The following is a 21835-nucleotide window of genomic DNA, read 5'->3' as shown; positions in this document are numbered from 1 at the left end:
CAGGCCCATTGTTCAGCTTTGATAATGTGCATAATAATGCTCAGTATGACAATGAGTTGGGGTAGCTGAAAATTTAGGATGGTTGCAAGTTTGGTGTAGTATTTGGATTAGCATCTTAATCTGTGCCTTGTCAGCCTCATCAGTACACAAGCTATGCATTTTTTTCCAAAACTAGCAAAAATATGGATGCATCTTTTTTTTTTTTAAATCAAGAATAATGACCAAGGTACCTGCTTAAACAAATACTACCAGCATTCATTAGTTAGGATGGTTACATGTAAAAGAAATGATGCCAGATAGTAACAAATCCAAGAGAAGTTTATTATGAAAATGGCACCTGCAGATGAAAAAATTAAGTTACATAAAGACAACCATGTATGTGACATGTATGAGAATCTACAAAAGTATAAAAAGAACCCTGTTGTAAATGAAGTATGTACATTTCTGATTTGCAGCATTATCAATGGTCAATGAAAAAAATGTTTCAAAATAAGCCAGGCACTCAGGAAGTTAGGTCCGGTTAGCTTCACACAAAACAAATGTACCATAGCTGTCGCTTTGTAACGTTTTAATTTTTTTTATATATATACTGTAGAGTTGGTAACACTGCTAAGATTTTTACGAACAGAATATCCCTTTCCCCATTATTCAGCTACTTGGCACCAGTCTCCTCATAAAAGTTTTCATATATTTGTACAAGAAATAGTTAAAAACACAGACACAGTCTTCACAGGTAATGAAGTGTTTTTTTTTTCATTTTGTAATTTTAAACACTATGGATTTAGACAGCAGCTGTGATTATCTGTTAGTTTAAATCACCAGAAATCATTTTGACACAACACAGAAACATTTATAAAAGAAAAAAAAAACCAGCTGTCTAGCTGTTCTTTGCAGCTGATAGGTGCATTCCTTTGATTGTTCGATAGCTAGAGTAGAGCTTCCAAAATTAATCTTTAAATTTCTTGATTGGCCTTCTTCACCTTCTAAACCTACTGAAATCCTTCAAGTAAGCTCACTATTACCATTTGTGGCATTTCTCTTCTTTTCGTTAGTATTCCACGGTGGTTTGGGTCCAACTCATGGAATCAAAGGTCGTAGAGGAATCCACTCAACACAGTGATGTTCAAAGGACAGCCGAGTTACTAGATTAGCATTGCACGCATACACAAATAATATACGACAATTCTATATTCCATTACCCCCTCCCCTTTTGTTTTTAAAAAATGTCGGTTGGCCTTTGAAATAATTTTCTGTCTCACTGGTAATTGCTTTATATATTGCTCCATCAGCCAACCTGGAAGGAAACCAAAGAAAAGCACCCACTGCTTTTAGGTAGAGCACAAGGGACTCTGGGAATGTGAACCACTGAGGCTATATGGCATCAATTTATTGAATAGATCTGAGCGTTATTCTTCAGTGCTTGTGTCGCACTCCAGAAGAAAGAGTCATACCCAGAATTCCATTGTGGGAAAAATGGCTCCATTAACCTTGAGCTAGTTAAGAGTCTTTTTATCTCTGAGAATGAAAAAGGTTTTGGAGAAGAGGGGAGAGGGAGAGATGAGGAGGGAAAAGGGGAGACGAGAGGGGGCAGGAAAGAAAGGAGAGGTCGGGAGAATATACACCAGCAAAGCAACAGCAGGAATTTTAAAAAGTGAAACGGAAGATTCACAGACAGTAGAAGCAGCATAGGGTGACATTACAGAGGAAGGCCACCACACAAAAATCACTAACCCCCAAGAATCACTGATTCACTAGGACTGCAGGAATGGGACTGTACCACTCCGGACTAGAGATCGAGCACAGAGAAGACAAAAGACAAAACAACTACATTAGCTTAGTATATACTGCATATAGAAACACACATGGAAACTGCGATGGGACTGACAGCCAAGGACACGTACACATTGCACACATTACAGTTCTCACATCTGTTATTAGATGCCTTAACAAACAGCTGCCAAAAATGGAGTGGAAGAAGAATTTATACTTGACAGTCATTTGGAGTGTCTGACACTACACTGATTTCTGGCAACAAAGACAAAATAGGATATTTTTTTCTTTTTCTTTTTCTTTTTTTTTTTTTTTACTTAATGTGCGGTTTTCTGTTGCAGTTATCTGTTTGAAGCTTATTAACCCATTCTTTAGTTTTAAACCTTACTGGTTTCGACCTAGAAGTAAGAGAACCAAAGGGAAAAAAAAAACGCCATCAAATCAAATCAGTCCCCCAAATACAACCTTTTTTAGCAAGAAATGAAAAAAATCAAAAACACGTTAAATATTTTTTTCCTTCTTTTACTCTGAAGTGTTATTGAAGTTGCAAAAATTAGCCTCAGTTAGACTGAGAAAAGGAAAAAAAAAAAAGCTCAACTAAATGCAGTATGTACCTAAACTGCTCCTCAGATCAGTTTGATTGAGTTTTCCAAAAGCCCCTTTAAAAAGGGCTTTACTGACCCATTAAATTTAATGTGAGGCTATGTTTGTTAGTTGGGAGGTAAAACATTTTAAGTCCTGCAGCAAACGTTAATGAGGGCTTTCTCTTAACTAACCAAGGAGACTGCAGCAACGGACTCCAGACCAGGACAGAACACATTTTTTTCCCCAAAACCCAGCCCAGGAGCTGCATTTTGTATGAAGACAACACAGATTAATAAATGATAGCACCATGGTTTTAGAAATTAAGTTAATGTTTCAGTAATTAACATTTAGTCCAACTTTTTTTTTTTTAAACATTCTAGTCACAGGCCAGAAATTAAGTTTAAGAACCCAAATTATTTTTATGTGCAAGTAAGAAAATCTTAAAATCTTAACCATAAAAAGAGAATTAAATTCTGCATAAAATTCTAAAATACTATCCCCCTATTTTTAAAGGAATTAGGAACAAAAACAAAAAACCACCCCATTTCATTTGACTTAGTCAAACAGGGCACATTGTTTATGCTTGTCTCTTTCAATCTTGATCACATCAAGATCTTTATGAAGAAAACCCAATGGTTGTCACTTGAGCAATCTGTTGACCACAAGACTGAGTATTCTATGGCAGAGGCATATACACATTAAAGACATCTTAATAAAGATGCAAAGGAAAGCAAAACAACCCAACACACATCTCAGAAGAAGACAAAATGGCAGGCAACTTGGTCATCTGACCCTCTGAAGGCAAAAAATAAACATCTTTACAGGAAAGAATAAGTCAAGTTAAAGAAAGAGGGGATGGAATGGGGACCGCCGTGTGGAGAGAAGACGCTGACCTGCTCGAATTCAAAGTGCTAGAATTAAAGGTCTAAACGAAAACGCCGACGATGCCTCCCGCGAGCGGAACCCGCCCCGCGCTGGGGGCGCTCAGTCCTCCTTGCGCTCCAGAGTCTGTGCCGCGTGGATGCCGTTGCTGTAGACGGGGAAGGGCAGCGTGGAGAAGAGTCCCTCGGCCGTGGTGAACACGTTGCCGGCGGGCATCTGCGTCAGGCTGGCGGCGCTCACGGCGCCGCCGAACGGTCCCGACATGTTGAGCCGGTGCACGTGGTGGTAGAGCATCTCCATGGGCGTCTTGGGGTCGAGGCCGAAGCCGGGGCTGTTAACGTCCACGAAGTTAACAGCGTGCGCGTTGGGCAGCAGGTTGCCCTGCATGGCCAGGGTCACCTCGGCGGGCGCGTAGCGGATGGTGCCCGTGGTGTAGACCCTCTGCGCGGCCGTGCTGGTGGCCGCCAGGGTCCCGGTCACCCTGTGCACCAGGGGGAGCACGACGTTGCCCGCCTGCAACCTCTGCAGCGCCTCCAGGTCCCCAGTGTACAGCAAGGAGTTGGACGCGCTGGGGCCGCTGCTGCCGCCGCCGCCGCTCCCGGGGTGCTTGTCCCGCGGGGACGCCGAGAGCGGGGGCGACAGCGGGTCGGAGGCGACGGGGGCCAGGGCCGCGGTGGCCGAGGCGCTGAACTGAGTCTTGCGGGCGGCGGCGCCATCGGCGCCTGGCGGGGTGAGGACCGAGTCGGGGATGGCCACGTGCAGCCCCCCGCCGCCGCCGCCGCCACCGCCGCTGCTGCCGCCGCCGCCCTGCGGGGACGGGAAGTGCTCGGAGCTGGGGGGCTTGGTCATGCTGTAGGGAGACTCGTTCCTGGAGATCTCCCGGTTGGGCGGGTAGTTCCAGATGCTGCTGTCGTTGTCGAAGTTGATGGGTTCCGAGATCTCCGTCTTGATCTTGAGCACCGAGGCACTGTTGGGGGAGGACAGCAGCCGCGGGGGCTCCACCAGGCCCGCGTCCAGGCCGCCGGGGCTCGACGCGCTGGACAGGCGCCGGCGGCTGGCGCTGCCGCCCTTCTGCCGTTTCCGCCGCTTCTTGCGCTTCTGGTGCTTGCTGGAGGCCTGCGCGCCCGCCTCGGCCGCGCTGTCCGAGTCCTTGGCGCTGTCCGACGTGAGCGACTCGCAGTTCTGCAGCCGCAGGTCCGACTCGCTCTCCACGTAGCGCTCCACCTTGATCTGCATGGGGCCCAGCGCGCCGAAGCCGTCCTCGCCCGCCTTGGGGTTCTCAAAGTCCGAGTGCTCGAAGCTGTCGTCGCTGTCGCGGCTGTCGGGGTTGCTGGAGCTGTGGCCCTCGTCGTTGCAGTTCATGTCGTTGTCGCACGTGCTGCCCGACTTCTTCCGGTCGGGCTCCGGGTCTTCGCTGTTCTCAGACTGGTTCCCCTTCTCGTCCGACTTGGAGTTCTCGTTGTCCTCTGCGTGGGGCCGGCGGCCGGGGCGGCGGGGGTGGGGGCGGGGAGAGGAGACACAGGAGACACCACATTAGCAGGGCCAGATCCCCCCTCACCTGCTGGGGAGGCGGGGCGGGGGCTCGCCCCATCCTAAGCTTCTCCACCACCCTGGTAACTTAAAGCCTGGGCTGTCGCTCTCTTGGGGGCTTAGATTAGCAGGGCCTTTACTCAAAGTGTGGTCCAGGGACCAGCAGCACTGGCATCATCTGGACGCTTGTTATAAATCCAGAATCCCAGCCTTCCCCCCAGACCTATGTATCGGATCCCATTTGAACCAGATGATCCTAATTAGGAATCCAGGTGATAATTAGGCACATAAACGTTTGGGAAATCCTGCAAAAATACTGGGAGTCAGGAAATAACCTGGAATAAGGTGTTAGTGACACACAGAAATGATGGTATGCAAGGCGACTTTCTAAAGAGGTCTGTGCCTCCCACTGGTGAATATTTGTTCATTACGAAAACCACACTCTGTTCCTAAAGTTATTTTTCTCTACAGCGCTTACCACTATCTGATTCACTGTATGTTTTATTTATTTTTATTTACTTCTGTCTCTTCCTCCAACTAGAATATAAGCTCCACAAGGCAGGGCATTTCTTTTTTGTCTACTGCTATGTACTATATAAATAGGGAGCAGAGACTGTCTGTTCTAGAACTTCTGCCCTAGTGGAGAACTTTCAAATGAATGCAATTTAGGAGACAGGAAAACAATCAAGATCCTTTGTTCTGCCTCATGCCCCTGTGTCTGGAGTGGAGGGATGTGTGTTAATAAGTCTTGTGGGCTGGTGCCCTGAGGGTGGGGGCTGGGGGAGCCCTAGCCATCCCACACATTTTAGGGAGAACAGATTTGCCCAGTAATACAGCCCCAGAAGACTGAGGGATGCTGCTGCTTTTACGGCTCTGTGATGTGATGCTTTTGCATGGCAGCCTGGACTAGATCTTCGGGCAAGTCATGTCACTGCTCTGGCCTTCGTTTCCAGAGCAGAGCAGGCTGGGTAAGAAGAGGCTGAGGGGTTTTGCAGCTATAAAATTCTCTGAGTTCTGTGCTCCCTGGCTCTATATGTGGAAGGGGGTTGGGGATTGGAAGAAAAGTAAATTTTTGTATTAACTTTCTTCTGCCCCCAAAACTACTCAGAAAGTCTACTTCCCAAAATAACTAGAAATGAGAAAGCATGGATTTGTTCTGCATAGATTCAGAAAATAATAACAGTCCAGCATCTGAAAGAATCATTTACCGATGCCATTAAGGATCCCACTTTAGAGGCGCAATCCGGCTTGGTGAGGATGTGACTATTTGGGGCTCAAAGTCACAGTCTGACTTGAAGCAGCAGAGAGAGCCCGAGCTGCCTATGGGGTTAGGGCCGGGCTCCTTCTGTGTGGCTGTGGAGGGCTGCCATTGAGTGATGACTACATCAATCAATCTCTCTCTGTATCTTTATGTACATAGATTTATATACCATGAAATACCTATGCCTACATGTGTATAAATATATACCACAACATACATATACGTATATATTTATACACTACCACGTATACATGCCTGTATATATTTGTATGCTACCACATACATATATGTAGATATTGTATGTCTATACACACATACATGTGTGTGGTGGTATATAAGTATATATACATATGTACAGAGAGAAACTCAGGTAACTTGATGTGACATGTATCTCTCTATAAAACCTGACCGGTTGCTTTGCTCTGACCACGGCCCTCTGGCCGCTGCCCGCCCCTCGTGCTGGGGAAGGTAAGCCACTACTGCAGAACATGGAGAAGTGGTAATACCTGTAATACCTGAGGTGTCTTTAGAGTCGGATTCGGAGTCGGATGTCTCCGAGGATTCCGACGTTTTCTCTGGCAGGTGGGGGAGCTGCGCGATGTCCATGGGTGTGTCCTTGTACTCGGGATTGCTGTGGGAGGGAGGCATTCATCAGGAGTGCACACACCCGTTCTGTATGGTTTGCTTTGGACCCTCTTTTTCCCACTCCCTTGGCCCAAACTTTTGAAGTTTAGAGAATTTAAAAGACTAAGCATGAAATCATTTCTCAGCTCATCATGGGACTTTTATAGAAGCTGAGATTGCATGTGCTGGGGACAGGTGCACCCTGCTACAATGATTGAATATCCAAATGCCACATGAAAGCCACTAAAAAGCTTTTAAATAATCAGGGCCCACTGGGGGCCAGGGACCTGTGCTGCTTGACATTCCTCCCAGTATAACACCTGGGGGAAGGGAGGATGAGAAGTACTCTCAGCAATTCATTCTCATACCGCCTGGGGTGCCGTATCTTCTCCTGGGCTCCTAATGAGTCCATTGCCTCAGTACCCTTGTCTTGGCCCCTTGATGGAGCTTCTCAGCTGTTCAGATAGTGCCAAAGGTACTGCGGGGGGGCGGGCAGAGCCCTCAGCGCCTCACGATCTGACAGATGCACAGGTGCACCTTGGGATGCGTGGCTTATGGCTACCGAACTGTCAACACACCCATTACAATCATATTTTCATCTGCTCATGTGGTGTACACCTGTGGCTTGTTAGCTGGAACTCTGATTGCAGTGGGGAGAGTCCCAGTGTGACAGAGCCCCTAACAGAATGGATTGAACCCCATTTGCACAAACGTGCTTAATTTTTGTTCTATTTTTAATTTAGAAACAAGCCTTTTCTGGAAAAGAGAGTGTGTTTGGTCAGTTTGAGTTAGATGTCTTCTAGAAATGCCACTCTAAAGCCAGCCTGATGTGGGAGCAGAATAGACTACTGTAATCTGAAGGCACAAGGAAAGCCTCTTGCCTCCAAATAGCAAATGGCACTTCTATCCTTCCATGAAGGCTGGCCAACCAGAGACTTACCAGAAGTGATTCCTGACTCATTGCTAATCTCCAGTGAAACGCCTCTCTTAAAGAGTCGTTGTTTCAGTGACTGCCCTAGAACTGCAGATGTCCCTGGGGTGGTTAATTCACTGAGATGGGTTTCAGGCATTTACTCCTGAGTGTGCATTAGCTTCAGCAGCAGAGCTTTCTCTAGCTAATCAGATGAGACCAGTGGTGGGAAGGTGGCCTTAGCACTTATGCAGTCTCTGAATCTCTAGGAGCCTGTAAGTCTATCAAGCATTGGGAGGGAATGGGAAGAAGACTACGGGAGCAGTGATTCCAGAACGGGGATGGACAAGCCCGGATGGGGCCCAGAAGTGAGGGATTCTGGGGGAAGAGGGAGCATGAATATATTGCTCAGGGAAGAACAAAGAACAAAAGTGTGGGGAAGAGAAACAAACTTCAATGTTGCTATTTTGCCAAGGCCAAGTGCTTTTCTTAGTAGATTTCTAGCCTGTAGAAGTGATACCAATGAGGGCGAGACTTGGTGGAGTTTCCTCTGCTAAAGCCCATCTGTCTTAGTCTCCTTTGGTCCAGATGCCATGGGGTTCACAAATCACTTGTCACCCAACTTACAGTCTTTCATTATTGAACAGAGTGAGACCTTGGGTCAGCTGAAACAGGTCCAGCACATCTGAGATTGAGGCTCCTGAGCCTGAAGACTGGTCTTTGGTACCCAAACTGCTTCCTTCCTCTCCATGTGGAATTAGATGGACTAGAATCACCAAACACTCATGTGCTTGTACCATGTGATCCTAGGCTGGACCAACAGCGTTGATCCAAAGTTGCGTGGACTGACCTCTCCTTAACCCTTCTCACTCCCTCCATTTGGGCACAGAGTAGGATGTCATGAGGCTGATGAGGCAGTAAGAAAGATGCAGATAGGAAGAAATCTCCTTGAATGGGAGTAATAGCCATAGAGATTACTTTAGTACCCTAGGTACATGAACCTGAGATACATTTTCTAGTCTTTGGTGTCTCTGTTACCAATGCCTAATTTTAAAAAATAATAGGTCTCCTTGGCACAACATCATTTTTGCCTAGCAAAAGAATGTCAATGCCACAATACCTTATGCTATTTCCTTTTCGGCATGTGAATTTTCATAACCTTCTGCATTACGTATAGCCACTGTTCCATAAACCTCTATGTAAAAGGATTTCTTGATATCAGAACTCATCTTGAGCATATCACAAACAGGGGATAGTTTGCATGAAAATCAGGCCTTGGAGGAAGCCACATTAAACACACATACTTTTACCTTCAGAGAGAATTAATGTAGAGTAGAAGAGGTCAAAAAGGGAAAAAGAAAGCAGATAAATGAAGACTCTTTTAAGTGGTGCACATTAAGGCCCTCTCTAGAGCAATAATCATTAGAGTCTGATTGATATGCTATTGGTAGCAAGCACATTCATGCCGTCAAGTCATCACCAACGCGCGTGAACACACTCTGAAGGGCCAGTGTGCTCATGAGCCATGGCTGTCAGCATCTCAGCTCCATTTGGCTGTCTCCAAGAAAAATGGGACTCAGGTACTCTCGGTCTAGATTAGCAGCCAAAGGGCAACAACTTCCATTCATAAGACCTATTGGAAGTTTTCCTACTCATACTACGTGTGGGCCCTGCTTGGTGGCTTTAGACCAAGAGAAGCCAAAGACTGGAATGACAGTGGTGAGAGAGAGCCAGACTGAACATTCGGAGAGCTTCAGGACAGGACTGGTGGAGAGCCTCCCAGAAAGCTTGCCCCCAAACTCAGACCACCCAGGTTGTCGGTCTTGGTTGCTTTTTTTGCTAGTTTGACTCCAAAGGCAGAAAGTAAGGAAGGAGAGAGAACTGGTGTCACACACTAGAATTTAGGAAGCCGCTGAGCTTGGCCACATTTATGGATATAAATTTGAGGACGCATTAAAACAGCAGTAAAACTTGCCTGAGATCACAGCAGGGAAAAGAAGATTGCCTTCATTTCTATACTGGTATTGTCTTGATTCTGGCAAAGCAACTCACTCTGCTTACCAAAACTGTGATGCCTAGGGAGTCAAACCCTATATGATATGCTGAAGCTTCAAAGGGATGGAGTCCAGGAGGAATACAATGTACCTGCCACTTTTTCCCCATCCTCTTTTGCTTCATTTTCACAAGGATTGGAGTGCATGAGTACAAGTACATGTGGGAGGGAGAAGGAGGTGCTTTTTGAATGCTCCAGCTGTAGGCAAAACTGTCTTCTTTTTCTGGCCTGAACACTTTTGGGGAAAACAAAGTAACTTCTGCAGAGCTGCCCAAATGGTTGAGACCAAGAATTATAAAAAATTCTGTGAATCTGCCCTCGGAGTCCTTTCCAACACAGCTTTGCTCTTTTCACATTTCTTTGAATCTTATGGAAAGAAAAGCAGACTTTCCACATAATTCCACACGAGATACTGTCAAAAGGTAATACAACATGTCAGCTGTTAACCATCGGGCTGCATATTTTATACCTAAGACAGAAATGAAAAAGAATCAGAAAATATACCTAAGAAGATAATTCACCCAGATGATATTCTTCTCGTTGGCATTCTTGGCATTAATAGCTATGGTGGCGCTGGACTGTATCCAAATATATCCTCCGTTCTTCTGCATCCAACGGTAGTACTTCGTTACACACTGGCCCTTATTCAGCACTGGGGGAAAAAACAAAACAAAACAGAAGGCATTGTGTATTAAGCCTGAGACTAAATGACTGTCATCTCTGCAAAACCTCAAGCTTAGAAAGGCAAGGTCCCACACCAAGCCCGGGGTGGCCCTCTGGACGCTTAATGTAGGATGCCATTAGTAGGACAAATGAAATCAACAATTCAGTGGAGCGGAGAGGGTTAGTAGCATTTGTAGTAAGCCTTGATTCTGTTTTGGGCAGCCATGGTGTGAAAAGAAGAATAGAAGGAATACAAATCTTGTTGACTCACAGAACACCTAAGCGGTGTGGATATTGTGAATGGGTTGGACCCCTTCGAGATTCTCGATATTTGAATGGCTCCGAAGATGCTTTACCCCCAGTCTTTGATCATTCCCCTCAGTGCAAGCAGTATCAAACGGCGTCCTTATACGTCTGTTCCTTTTGATCTTGTCTAACGGAATTTATAGTCCGTGTATGAACTAAATTTACATTGGTTAGTCAGGGCAAATTCTGATGAGACTTTACTGAATGTTGGAACAAAATAAATCCCCCAACCAAGTCAGAGAAAAACCCTGGCCTAAGGGAGGCACAGAATTGACTTGGCTGAAGCCAAACAGAGTGACAGCTCCACACAGACTCTGAAATATGGCCCCAAATGAAGGAACAAGTAAAAACAATCAGTAACGTGAAACGGTGCCATTAAATACCCACTGAAAGAGAGCTTTAAAATGCAGATGTTAAAAATGATACTTTAACCAAAATCTTGCCAAGGTGAAATTGATTTGATTTGTATCTGGGTACTCCTGAGCTAGTAAAAGGGGGAAGGTGCAGTAAATCATCCCTTGAAATAAAGTGCTATGGATGGGAATGGTTTAAAAGGATGCCGGAAACGTGCAGAACCTGCTGTTAAGACTTGGCTGCCGATCACGGCCACTCCACACCCCCAAAAGCGCGCCGGTTGGGCGGCCACTAGAGGGCAGTGTGCACTCGTCCACGTCGCCCACTTTTGGCATGTCCTTGTCTCCGTCTGCTAAAATGAAAAACCTCTAACTGCTGTAATAAATTTGGCTAAATTAGCTGCTAAATGGTTATCTCAAGTAATATGTATTTGCATTAATCATCTTGCTCTAAACCAGAACAAGCCAGAGTCCTAAAGACGTAGTAAATTCATATTGTCCATTTAATTACGGCTAATAAGTGCTTCATAGACAATAGTTTCATGAAGTACATTTTGATTTTTTTGGGGGGGGTGTGGATGGGTAAAGAGAAGTCACTTTGGAAAAGAGCCATGTTTAAGGCTGCGACGCTCTTCCCGTCGTGTCTGAGCCTCTCTTCCTGGCTCTGAAAGTGATCAAAAGTCAAACCTCCACGTATTATATCCATAGACATAGAAACTTTAATGCTTTTCTCCCATTTTCCCTTTTGCTCACAATACGCTAAATGGATGGTTGTAAAATTTAGTAGTTATGTCTCAACAGTTGCTTGAAAAAGCCTTGCTTTGATGAGGGCTTCAAGAAGTGGCAAGTTCTATCCTGAAACTATTCAACGGTTTAGTTTCTTTTTAAGGCCCGGAACTGTCATCGTCTGTCGGTGGCGAGGCTCCACAGGTAGCATTGTCCTCTCCTTTTGTCGGCGATTGTAAGTTCTGCCATTCTGCATGCATGGCTTACCAGCCTACAAAACTGCGTGGCGAAGCTGAAAGCAGGAAAATACAGACTCTGCCGTACAGCTCTTCTGTCAAAACCGTTGTTGCATGCAACAAGATGCGCTTTTATTCAGATCCGCTCGAACTGGTTAACTATTAATAGAAGAACGGTGGGTTATAAAATTCTGCCCACTGTTTCAGAGAGAAAACTTAGAGCACCCTGATCAGTGGTTGGTGTATAATTCTATCTGCTGTGTATCTGGAATAAAGAAGAATTTCAAATGGGTCTAGTATTTTTAACAAAGGCAAGGAGACTAAGAAGCCCCTTTTTAGAATCACATGAAGAAAACACTGAGATGGTAGGCCAGATCAGCCCAGTCTGGCTGGGGATTCTGGACCAGAATTTGACCAAAGGCAGGCAAAATTAAAAAAAAAAAAATTATCCCTAGGATACAGTGCATAGAAAGGGGCAATGTGAGAAAGGAATTGTAAAATCAAATGAGAATTTGCAGAAGCAATGTAAAGATCACCTTCCCTTCCTTTCTCTTATTTAAAAACAAACAAACAAAAAAGCAAACAAAACCTCAATTCTGAAATGCAAAGCCAGAAAAACCTGTGCTTCCGGGTGGGCTCCATGTATGCGCTGTGAAGGGGGCTGGAAGGTTTGTTTGCTCAAAGACAGTTAAGGCAGCATGACTCTGGGTCTGATTAAGTGCCTCTGTGTTTCCTGAGAAGATACATACAAATTTATTAGGGCCATGAATATACGAATACAGCCTTCTTTACCACCCAGGCCAAGGGATGTCTAGCAAAGAGAGGAGACCTACATGAAAGAGAGGCAGGCTGGGTCACTTTTGACAGGAGGAAGTGGTTGTGAAAGGACTGACCAGGAGGGAAACCCCTAAGGGGTTCCTTGGGGGCGTCGGGCAGCTACTTGAGTGCCTTAACTTACCGTGGTAAACGCAGTGGAGACCTCCATGTGTCAGCAAGAATCTAGATACCAGCAATAGGGCATGGAGTTAGCTCTCACTAGAGTGTGAGATGTTGACCAAAATTGTGCCCTGGTTGCTTTTGTTTATCAGGAGATCCCATAAAAGATGTCACAATGGAATTTTGGTTCCTTTAATATGAATAAGGAATAATTTTTTCTTGGGGCTCCAGAATATAAATTTATGACTTTGGGATGAAGCTTCTTTCTTAAAAAAAAAAAAAAAATCATACTGGCAAATCAGTTGGATCACTCCAGCTGTGCCAGAGGCAGGATCTGACAGCTTTTCCTGAGCTCATGTGGTCCTAATCAGCTCAAGAAGAAAAGCCACCTTGGTGCCAGTTTGGAAGAGATTTTTAGTTTGTAATAAATTGGACAACTTGAAAAACACAAAAACTTTCTCAATTCTCTTTCGTCCAGTGGCTGTTGTTCTTGTTTTTGAGTTTTAGCTTTAGATAATGGTGAGATATGAAAGAACGTTTGTGTCTGTCTATTTCACAAAATCCCTTTTGTGGGGAAAAACAGAAAGAAGCATGATGTAAGTTACTTGATATGGAAGTCCTTAAAAAGTGGTTAATTGTCCCTTGAAAAGAGATAGAGAATCATCAAATCAATGAGCCCAGGAGTGAATTCCTAACAATATGCTCAAACTATAAAGAGAGGAAGCAGACAGAGAGAAAATATATATGTGGATCACATTTTTAGTGTTATACCATGATATGGTCCAAGTACTTCCAGCACATACCCTGGCGTCTTCTTTTTGGTTTATCTCAAAGTTTACTTTTTTTTTTTTTTTTGTGAGGAAGATTGGCCCTGAGCTAACATCTGTTGCCAATCCTCCTCTTTTTGCTTGAGGAAGGTTGTTGCTGAGCTAACATCTGTGCCAATCTTCCTCTATTTTATGTGGGATGCTGCCACAGCATAACTTGACAAGTGGTGCTAGGTCCGCGCCTGGGATCTGAGCCTGCGAACCCTGGGTGCTGAAATAGAACTTGTGAACTTAACCACTACACCGTCAGCCGGCCCCTTGAAGTTTACTTCTTGCCGTCTGAGACTTTTGGGAGAACAGCCTGTGTGTCTCTCATTAAATTCACTGATCACATCATAACGTCTCTAGAATTATGTCTTTAAAGTTGTGCTATAGGAATTAGTTTCTATGTAAGGATCGTAAAACATTTAAATGGGCTCTTCTTAGATTTTACATGGTAAACACGAAGACACAGGGAGGATGCGTACGTCTGCCCCAGGTTCACTTACAATCTTGAACGGTCCCGGGTATAAACGTGAACCAACGCTCTGCTATCACACAAGAGCTTGTTCCTTTTTACTCTGAAGTCTAGGCTGTAGCCAATTGCTTTTGGCTGCTATTGCTCTGAGGAAAACCAAGAAGCTGTCATCAGTACCACTCCACTTGCCAAGCTAAGGGTGCCTTTGAGTTACACACTGTGCTCTTCAGAGGACAGAGGTGACCCCACACTTGTGCGAAGAAGACAACAGAGACAAAGGGATTTAAATCCTCCTGGTTGAACTGTCCCAGCTCAGCTCATTTGACAACTTTTGGCTATTAGCATCAAAACACCACCCCCGCTAAGTGGGAAGGGAGTGGCAAACACAGTTCAATCGAAAGAAAATTGCAGAGAGCTTACAGTTTCGAACACGTGAGCTTTTACATCAAATACACATTTTTACCCCCAAAAGACTGGATGCTCAGTTTGATTGACTATCTTTTTAAAACGTCACTTCGTCTCTTGGTTTGAGTGGTAGCCATACAAGAAATGTGCTGCTTAGAAAGAACAACTACTGTCCCCAAATCCGATGACCTCTTTGGCTGAAGCGCACATCCACGCTCTGCACACAGTGGCCAACAGAGGGATTTCAGTTTCCTTGGGAAAACTTTGTCCACAGAAATAGACTGATGACTGAAAGGACATAAAGGAAGGCTGTGTCTGTGGCAGGAACATAATTCTGTTAGTAAATCAAAACAAATCAGTACAAGTTTGCCTTCAGAAATATGGAGAAAAAAAGAGAACATGGTCTCTTCCTGTTGGGCTGTTCTACAAAATCAAAGCCAAAGATTCTAAATAGTGAGTTACTTGTGTCTTAAAAAGAAGGAAGCAGTCTAATTCAGTTTGAAGAACACATATCAAAAGCGGTCTTTTAGCAAAGTGCCTCACAAAAGGACATTTTAGCGGTTTGCATATGCATTAAAAAGCGGCAGTACTTGGTGTATTCAGGTAAGTATAGAATAAATAGGAAATGGTGAGGTCATCGGAGATTTCACACTTCACATTCACACAGCTGGACAAAGAGCTTCATTATCGTCATGGCGATAGGAGGACGCATCTGCCGCGCCATTCACCCCCTCCTTGAGGTACTAGTGGCCGCAGAGAACGGAGAGCGGGCAGCTTCCGCCAGAAACTCAAAAATTATTTTTGAATTCACTAATATGGAGTGTGCGTGTAAGTAAGGAGGGCGTGCTAGAATCATACTTTCTCCTTAATACCACCGTTGGGGGCTTCGTTGTACCCACCGGTTCTCTTTCTACATTCACCAAACTGGCAGATGAAACATGAAAAAGAATACTGACTCTTTAATCTCTGCTTCTCCACCTAAGGCCCAAGGCAGGCTGACAGGGAACTTCATTCTGGAAACAGGACTTTTTTTTTTTTTTTTTTAAATTCTGGATTACTTTTTCCTCTGCTTTTGAAAACTGTGGGCTATAGGGGAATGAACCTGACATAGACTTAAAACAGGAACAAGTTTCTTTATCTAAAAAGTTATCGTCCTTGACGCTTACAGAAAGGTCATTTTCAAAAGCCACAGGAGAAATAGCATTAGAGCCAGAAACTCTGCGTTCAGTGCTTTATTTACCCGCAACAGAGACAGTTTTTCATTTACAACTGCTCATAGGCTCAACCCAGGCTTTGATGCTGTGCAGACTTTCCTGTAGATTTTGCAATTAGCGAGCTAGATGTCTTAAATAGCAGGCATCCACAAATTGGTTTTTAGTTTTTTTGTAAATCTATGTGCCAAGCAATATTTGGTAAAGTTTAATGATATTTGATGCTTAATGTGAGTTACGAGCCTAAAGACAGAAGACCTGTGGATGTTCTGTGAATGCGTATGCATCATCTATGGATTTTCCCCCAATGCGCTAATGACAAGCCCTGCTTGAATTGCTATCTGTGTGATTTATAACCTCAGAAGAGGTTTTTTCCTATATCACTGCCAATTGATAGATTTTTATTAACTGTTAATATTGAATCGTACAGAAAACTTTTCATTGATTTAGAACATGTCAATTTGTTAAGTTTAAAAAATAAATTTCCCTTTTCTTCGTGATAATGTGGTGAATTGGAGACCAATGCTTTTAAACACTGATGGTATCGTCTTCTAAGACAGGAAGAATCAAAGGAATTGGTGGCGTGAGTGACATTGAGATCTCAGATTTTTTTCAAGCTGTTTTCACTCCAACCAGGGAGTTTCAGTGCCACTCATTCCTGCCCTTCTTGACCTAAAATAGTTAAGGACAGAGGATTTCTTAGCCCCCATGCCTTCTTTTTTTATGTGAGATTTAGCTATATAGAAGCAGTGAATTCTTCAGCATGGAATTGAGAAAGATTTATGGCTAGGAAATGAGGAAAATGGTGGATTTATTCACTCATTCAAGAAATTTTTTTTTTTTTTTTTTAGGAAGATTAGCCCTTAGCTAATTACTGCCAATCCTCCTCTTTTTGCTGAGGAAGACTGGCCCTGAGCTAACATCCATGCCCGGCTTCCTCTACTCTATATGTAGGACGCCTACCACAGCATGGATTTTGCCAAGCGGTGCCATGTCTGCACCTGGGATCTGAACTGGCGAACCCCAGGCCACCGAGAAGCGGAACGTGTGAACTAAACCCCTGAGTCACCAGGCCAGCCCCAAGAAATATTTTTTTTTAGTGCCTACTCTATGCCAGGCACTGGGGAAGATCAAAGTGAGCGAAACCAGTCATGGGCCCGCCCTCCTGTAGCTGTCTCAGTTAGTCACGGCGATTCCATTTCCCTTGCTGGTGACTGGCTTTGGTTTGGGATATGATGGAACACTGGATGACGAGACGCAACGGGAAGTCTGTCTACTGTGGGAGATTGTCAAAAAGCTTTCCTCATTCTGAAAATAAGGATTTACCTCTGTTTGCCTTCGAATGGGAGACAGATGCTTATCAGTCATTTTTACTAATAAATTGATCACAGGGATAACTCTTATGGAAAGTGGTGTGTAGGTCTGTGAAAGCACAGGGTCTGACCCGGTCAGGGGGAATTCTCCTCCTCCCTTTACAAATGAAGAAGAGTGGAGTAGCGGGGAGGTTAGGCTGAGACGTAGGGTAACCTAAAAAAAAAACAAAGGCAAAACGGATGAGGTGGATCTTACACTCGAATTTATCGTATGTCTCTGGTGGACGCTGTGTTTCTGGATGCCGTCATTTAATTAAGTCCACCGGACAGCTTTAACAAGAAATATATAGGTGGTGAGGCATAGGCATATCAAAGCTAGTGTTCCAGAAAATCAGGATTATTTAAAGGAGTCCAGACAGATTCCATTTGTTTACCTGTTCTGCAGAGTTTCAGAAATCCAAGTACTTTATTGTGAGGCCATTACAGATTCTCCCACGTAGCAGTGTGGTTGCCTCTCCGCTGAACGGCTCTTCCGCCACTTCCTTCTGGATGCCAGAACTCTCCCTCGGAGTTTCATGTTTGATGGGCTCCTCCCAAGTCCCAAGGGGATACACTTGGATCATTTAAACCAGTCACGGTCATTCCATCCTTGCCAGCGTGTGGCGTAGGCTTCGGTATTTCATGCAATGCTGGACAATGAGACATAAGGGGGCTTCTCTCTACTGCAGGGCCTCTGGGAATGTTCTCTTTTCTTTCAAAAATGAACACAAAATGGCGACTGACCCTTTCCTGATTTTGGACGTTGTCCTGTGAGGAACTGATGACTGACAGGGAAATAGCTGTCTTTTGAGCATGAAGAGAAAGTTAAGACAATTTCAGAGAAAGTTTACGTCATTTTTACTTGGGTTTTCTGATGAACCAGAAACATCAGCTAGATGGACACACCAGATGCATTTGAGCTGATATGCCCTGAGGAAAATTCTAGGAAGCCAGAGAGGATGTGGGAGTTCATAAAGAGGTTCAAGTAACCTGATCCTTAGTTAACCCTATATTTATGGGAAAACCATTTTATACTAAACATATGTGCCAATTAAATCCTATGCTGCTCTTTTGTGTAGAAAAAGTCTGAGGTTCTTAGAGATACACAGGGTGTCATTTAATCAATGTTTTAATAAAAGTATTTTAAAGTATAGTTTATACAAGATGAAGAAAAAGATGCCATTATAAGAAGTAATGGAATTGGTTTTTATTAAGGTTAATTGATTTAGATTAAAATGGATGATTTCTTTAGAAGTTTTGTTTTTTTCCTGATCATGCTTTATAAGAGCAATGGGTTATTTTCTCTCAAACATCAGGCGGTTCTTTTTATGAGAATAAAAGCAGCTATTAATTGAAACAGTAATAAGGAGAAGCCCGAGAAGCCATGTTGGAATCATAAGCATCTGTTGGTCAAATCGCAGTTCTGGCTTCCTCTCTGGGCAGAGAGAAAGATCATGTGTTTCTGTATTCTGTGTGCTTTCGTGTGCTCCTCTGAGCCTGGAAGCCCTTTACACCGCCCACATCTCCTGCCAGCCTGGCTTCTTGCCATCTTCTTTCAAGGTCCAGGGAAACTGTGTCTTGGGACTTCTCCACCCTCCCTTGGCTGCCCCCACCTCTGGGGTTTCTGTGTTTTGTTTATACATCTTAATAGTCCTCATTTTATGCCACTTTTTCAAAACTGGCTGTTTTCATGCTGTCTTCTCTACCAGTATGTAAGCTCCTTGAAGGTAGAGACCATATCTTAGTTATTTTTGAAACCTGATAGCAATACCACAAAGCTTTGAATATGCTAAGTACTCATAAATGTTAGATGAACTTGAACAGGGAAAATATTCACACGTGCAATCAAGTGAATAGAAAAAATATTAAGCTGGGAAAAAGAATAAAGACCTCTTTTTGCTTACAAGTTGACTATTACTACTATTTATACTCTATGAACCCTCTCCACTGATATTCAAGACTTTACATCTTTGTAAAGAAAGAATCTATCAAGTAATCACATACTCGTTCATTTGAACAACGACTGAGATACCCTCAGAGCCAAATCCCTACTCATATTTTACTCCTATTCATAAAATTCATCTAATTGGAGAGGAAAATGAAGTCCTTAAGATGGTCAGTCGATTTGTGATTGCTTTTACTCCATATAAAGTAACGCCGTCTAACTACTAGCAGTCAGTACTTCTCCAACTTTCACATGACGGCCAGTCAGCTAGGGAGCTTGTTCACTGCAGATTCGGATTCCGTGAGTCTGGGCGTCGGCCTGAAACCCTGCATTTCTATAAAGCAGTGGAGCAGCGTGGCAGAGACACTCCCCTGGACCTTAGGCCCTTGCTGGTCTCTGTTCTCTGTGTTCGCCTGCCCTTGGATTTGAAAAGCCAGAATCAGCACTTGCCAAAAAAAAAAAAAAAAGATATAAAATAATAATACTAATTCACTCCTGTATAGAGTCCTGGCGCTATTTTGTCTTCACGTAACAGTCTTTTTAGTTAATGGACAGGCACATGATGTAGACTGACTTGGCTTCTGAAAAAAGTCAGACGTGGTAGCCATTACACGCATTTCCTCTCACAAGAATTTTCATATTCACATGGAAGAAGAGGAAAAACTCATTTGCTTTGGGAAAAAGTCCACCCAGTGATCGGGCTGCAGCTGAATCCCTGAGGACTCAGCCGTGAAAAAGGCCCAGATCAGAAAATAGAAGGGCCCCACCCCACCCCCTCATTTGGCCCTCCCATAATACTTGATACCTTCCCTTCTTCCTTCTCTCGTGGCTTCCTTGACTGTGTGCAATGGCTGCATACCCAAATCAACAATTAAATTCCCCCTTTGTTTGTGTGGCAGATGACAAATGCATGGAGGACATCTTGTGTTTCCTAGGCAGGCAGGGCACTTACTTTGATTGATGCTCGGTTGTGGAAAAAAATGAGCTGGGAAGGAATTACAATGGAGGGCCTGCAGACTGGAAGGGGATATACTAATTAGTCCTGCATTAAGCAGTCAGCTTGCATTTGGCGATGAGATGCCTTCAGGAGGAAGTGTGGGGGTTATTGATGCAAAACAGCATGCAGTGCATTATGCCAGGTAGCTGTGGATTAGTTTTGTTAGGAAGTATAGAATTTTGTAATTAAGAAATAAACACTTAGGCTACTGTATTTTTTTTTTTAACTCCTCCCAAATATATTGGGCAGGCCACACTTTTTAACTCTACGTGATCTCATAGACAGGCTGGAAGTCCTTCTCTCTTTCTGAAATAACTCTTCCAGAGTTTCCTCATGCTGGGTGTGGTTCTAGGAAGGGAAAACTGACACCACTTCTACACTTTCTGGCTCCCTTTCTCTGAAGACCCACAGATGCAGAGCCTTGAGCTTGCTGGTGGAGCACAACATTATAAAGGGAAGGGAAGGTTTCCCTCAGGCCACTCTTGCCAGGTTTTAGAGACTTGTTGCTGATTTGACCTGGGAAGAACCCTTGGGTATCTCTAGACAAATTCAGTCTTTTTTTTTTTCTTTTTCTGCTTTATCTGCCCAAATTCCTCCGGTACATAGTTGTATATCCTAGTTACAGGTCCTTCTAGTTGTGGCACGTGGGATGCTGCCTCAATGTGGCCTAACAAGCGGCGCCATGTCCGCGCCCAGGATCTGAACCGCCAAAACCCCGGGCTGCCGCAGTGGAGAGCATGAACTCAACCACTCAGTCACGGGGCTGGCCCCAAATTCAGTGTCTTTTATAGACAAAAGGCTGGATTAAAAGGGATGAAGGAGAAATACAAAGCATGTTTCTCTGTTTGGTTTAGCAATCGTGATTTGCCCTTAGACTTTTCAGGCCACAGGCAGAGGGAGAGTAGTAATTGGTTGTGCCGAAACCGCTCTCATAATTCAAGAGTGACACAGATGCTCCAGGTAACTGGAGTGTGCAACTCTACGGAGACATGACTGCTCAGCTGGAGGTCAGGACCTCCTGAGCAATGGAAAACCGGAGGGTGGTGGGCAAAGATGCTCAAATGATTGCTAATATGAGTGATTTAGAATTCAAACCTTGAAATGTTGATTTGGTCAATTTGGCCTGAAGAATCAGTGAAATTGGTTCAATGACTCCAGTGAGTTGGCTTACAGAAAAAAAAAATCACAAGGTCTTTGGTCACTGTGTGAAATTCCCTTGGTTTTAGAATCCCAGGATAATTTCACTAACCCGCCATGTTTGTATAGATAATGTGATTCTTTTTGTTGAAACCCAGTGAACTATCAGGTGTCTTGTATTAACCTGGTGGGAGAGTCAATGCTCCAAAGTTGTTGGTTCAATGTCTTCATGTTGTCAAATCCTGGTACTGCCCAGATTCCCTTTTACTTTTCTCATTCTAGAGACGAGTTCATCTATGGATTTACAGAGGCCTACACTAGGAAAAAGATATGTGATAAAGATAGCATTTTGAGTTATCAAAGACTATTGAATCTTTTTTTTTAAATCTTATCCATAAACCAGCACATAAGACAGATAATCAAAATAGAAATATGATCAGATGACTAAAACCTGTCTTTCATGGACAGAACAAGGAATTGTGCCAATAGCTCTAGGAAGAAAAGCTAAATAGTTAATGTGGTTTATTTTTTAACCATCCCTTTGTTTTAGAATTCTATCTTATTCCTGAGCTGATTCTATGTCACCATGACCTTCTCCTGCCAAGAAGACACAGTTGAGGCATCCTTCAGTAATAGCCTAGGGCTTTGGACAAGCAAGATGCTGTGCTG

General features: G+C 43.9%; 1 protein-coding gene across 18 annotated transcripts in view; it reads right to left on the bottom strand.

Moving 5' to 3' along the window:
- Positions 1-300: 300 nt before the first annotated feature.
- The window catches only part of NPAS3 (neuronal PAS domain protein 3), an 829192-nt gene continuing 807657 nt past the window's right edge, over positions 301-21835 (bottom strand). For 12 of the 18 annotated variants that reach the window (XM_023623732.2, XM_023623740.2, XM_023623775.2 and 9 more), the window contains 3 exons: positions 10120-10267; positions 6535-6659; positions 301-4703 (listed from right to left, as the gene is read on the bottom strand). In XM_023623732.2, the coding sequence (XP_023479500.1) occupies positions 3340-4703; positions 6535-6659; positions 10120-10267 (1637 nt within the window). In that variant the 3' untranslated portion in view covers positions 301-3339. The remainder of the gene's footprint in view (positions 4704-6534; positions 6660-10119; positions 10268-21835) is intronic. The other 6 variants (XM_070241873.1, XM_023623784.2, XM_070241899.1 and 3 more) reach the window with 1 other exon arrangement.

Source organism: Equus caballus, chromosome 1 (assembly GCF_041296265.1).
Source record: "Equus caballus isolate H_3958 breed thoroughbred chromosome 1, TB-T2T, whole genome shotgun sequence".
NCBI lineage: Eukaryota > Metazoa > Chordata > Mammalia > Perissodactyla > Equidae > Equus > Equus caballus.
The sequence above is the reverse complement of the archived record's forward strand: the minus strand, read 5'-3'. Positions and strand labels throughout refer to the sequence as shown.